General features: G+C 42.4%; 1 protein-coding gene across 1 annotated transcript; it reads right to left on the reverse strand.

Annotated features, from left to right (window-relative positions):
* Positions 1-460: 460 nt before the first annotated feature.
* T265_16024 (hypothetical protein) lies at positions 461-769 on the reverse strand (the record flags this gene model as incomplete). Its single annotated transcript, XM_009179503.1, has 1 exon — positions 461-769. A coding segment is annotated over one exon (309 nt), but the record flags the coding sequence as incomplete, so codon positions are not given.
* Between the last annotated feature and the right edge of the window lie 383 nt (positions 770-1,152).

Consider the following 1,152-nt stretch of genomic DNA (forward strand, 5'->3'; position numbering starts at 1 on the left):
ACCCCTTGAATAAATTATTATATAACTGAGACCAGCATAGAAGTTCAGATAGTTAAACATCCGTTAGATGCGTTAGTGTTCAACGCTTAACAGGCTGGTGCCCAATATCTTGTAAAGATGTCCTTACCACGATGCACATGTTACTATATCCGAGTAGGACGTGGATCCACGTCTTCCACCATACGCCATGATCGGCTGAAGAAAACTTTGGAAAAATCTACCCCTGCGAAAACCCCTGTGGTTAACGTTGCGCTCAGCTTGTTCAGATCTTCTGGTAGTACCTGTAATTACGCTGACAGATAAACAGTCTTCATTTAGTTCAGATTCAATTCAAAATGATTTCAAATGTAGTCCCTGTAACTCTACAATGGACACTACTGAGTTCATTCAGAATACTCTGCGAATAACCGTACTAAACATCCGACTGACGCAGGCTAATTTTCTTCATGCCTTACTCACCTCCAGCATCCTCGGACTCCTTACTGGTGAATAAGCATGGTGCTCCCAATTTCGACCGAGTGGTAGCTTGCTCCGCCTTGCGTATGCATGCCAAACATACTCGACGGTAGCCTGCACAAACCGAATCGGACTCGTCGATCACTCGCTCATCCACTGATTCTCCGAACAGATCGGTGACAATCGGTGAATCATTCGTGCAATAAAATGAATTCGGTTCTTCTGACAGGAAAGCCACACTCTGAAATGTACACAAAATGGAATGTCTTTTAGGATACACGTCAAACGGGCCGGGTGACAATGGTATGGGGTACATTACTCATTTATCACTTACATAATTATTGTCTGGTCACCAGATGAGTATAATAGGATAATCATTCAAGAGTTTACAAAGGGTGAGGAGAGGCGGTGACTCATGATGAATCGCGTCCAAATGAAGCTTTGTGCTTCGTGTACGTGGAATTTAATTCGGAATCTAATCCACTAAAACGTAGGTTTACGTCTGTGCCAAGAATGAAGAATGACGTAAAAAATCACACGGAACACTTTTGAAAGGAAGAAAACCAACAATTAGCCTGACACTTTTAGAGATCGGTTGGCCGGTGATTTTGGCAGCTACTTTAGAATTGACGAAATTCGGTGTGATAAATGACTAGGAATGACCAAGAATTACATTGCGGTTCCGGTGTTTTTTTT

Source organism: Opisthorchis viverrini (genome assembly GCF_000715545.1).
Source record: "Opisthorchis viverrini unplaced genomic scaffold opera_v5_3331, whole genome shotgun sequence".
NCBI lineage: Eukaryota > Metazoa > Platyhelminthes > Trematoda > Opisthorchiida > Opisthorchiidae > Opisthorchis > Opisthorchis viverrini.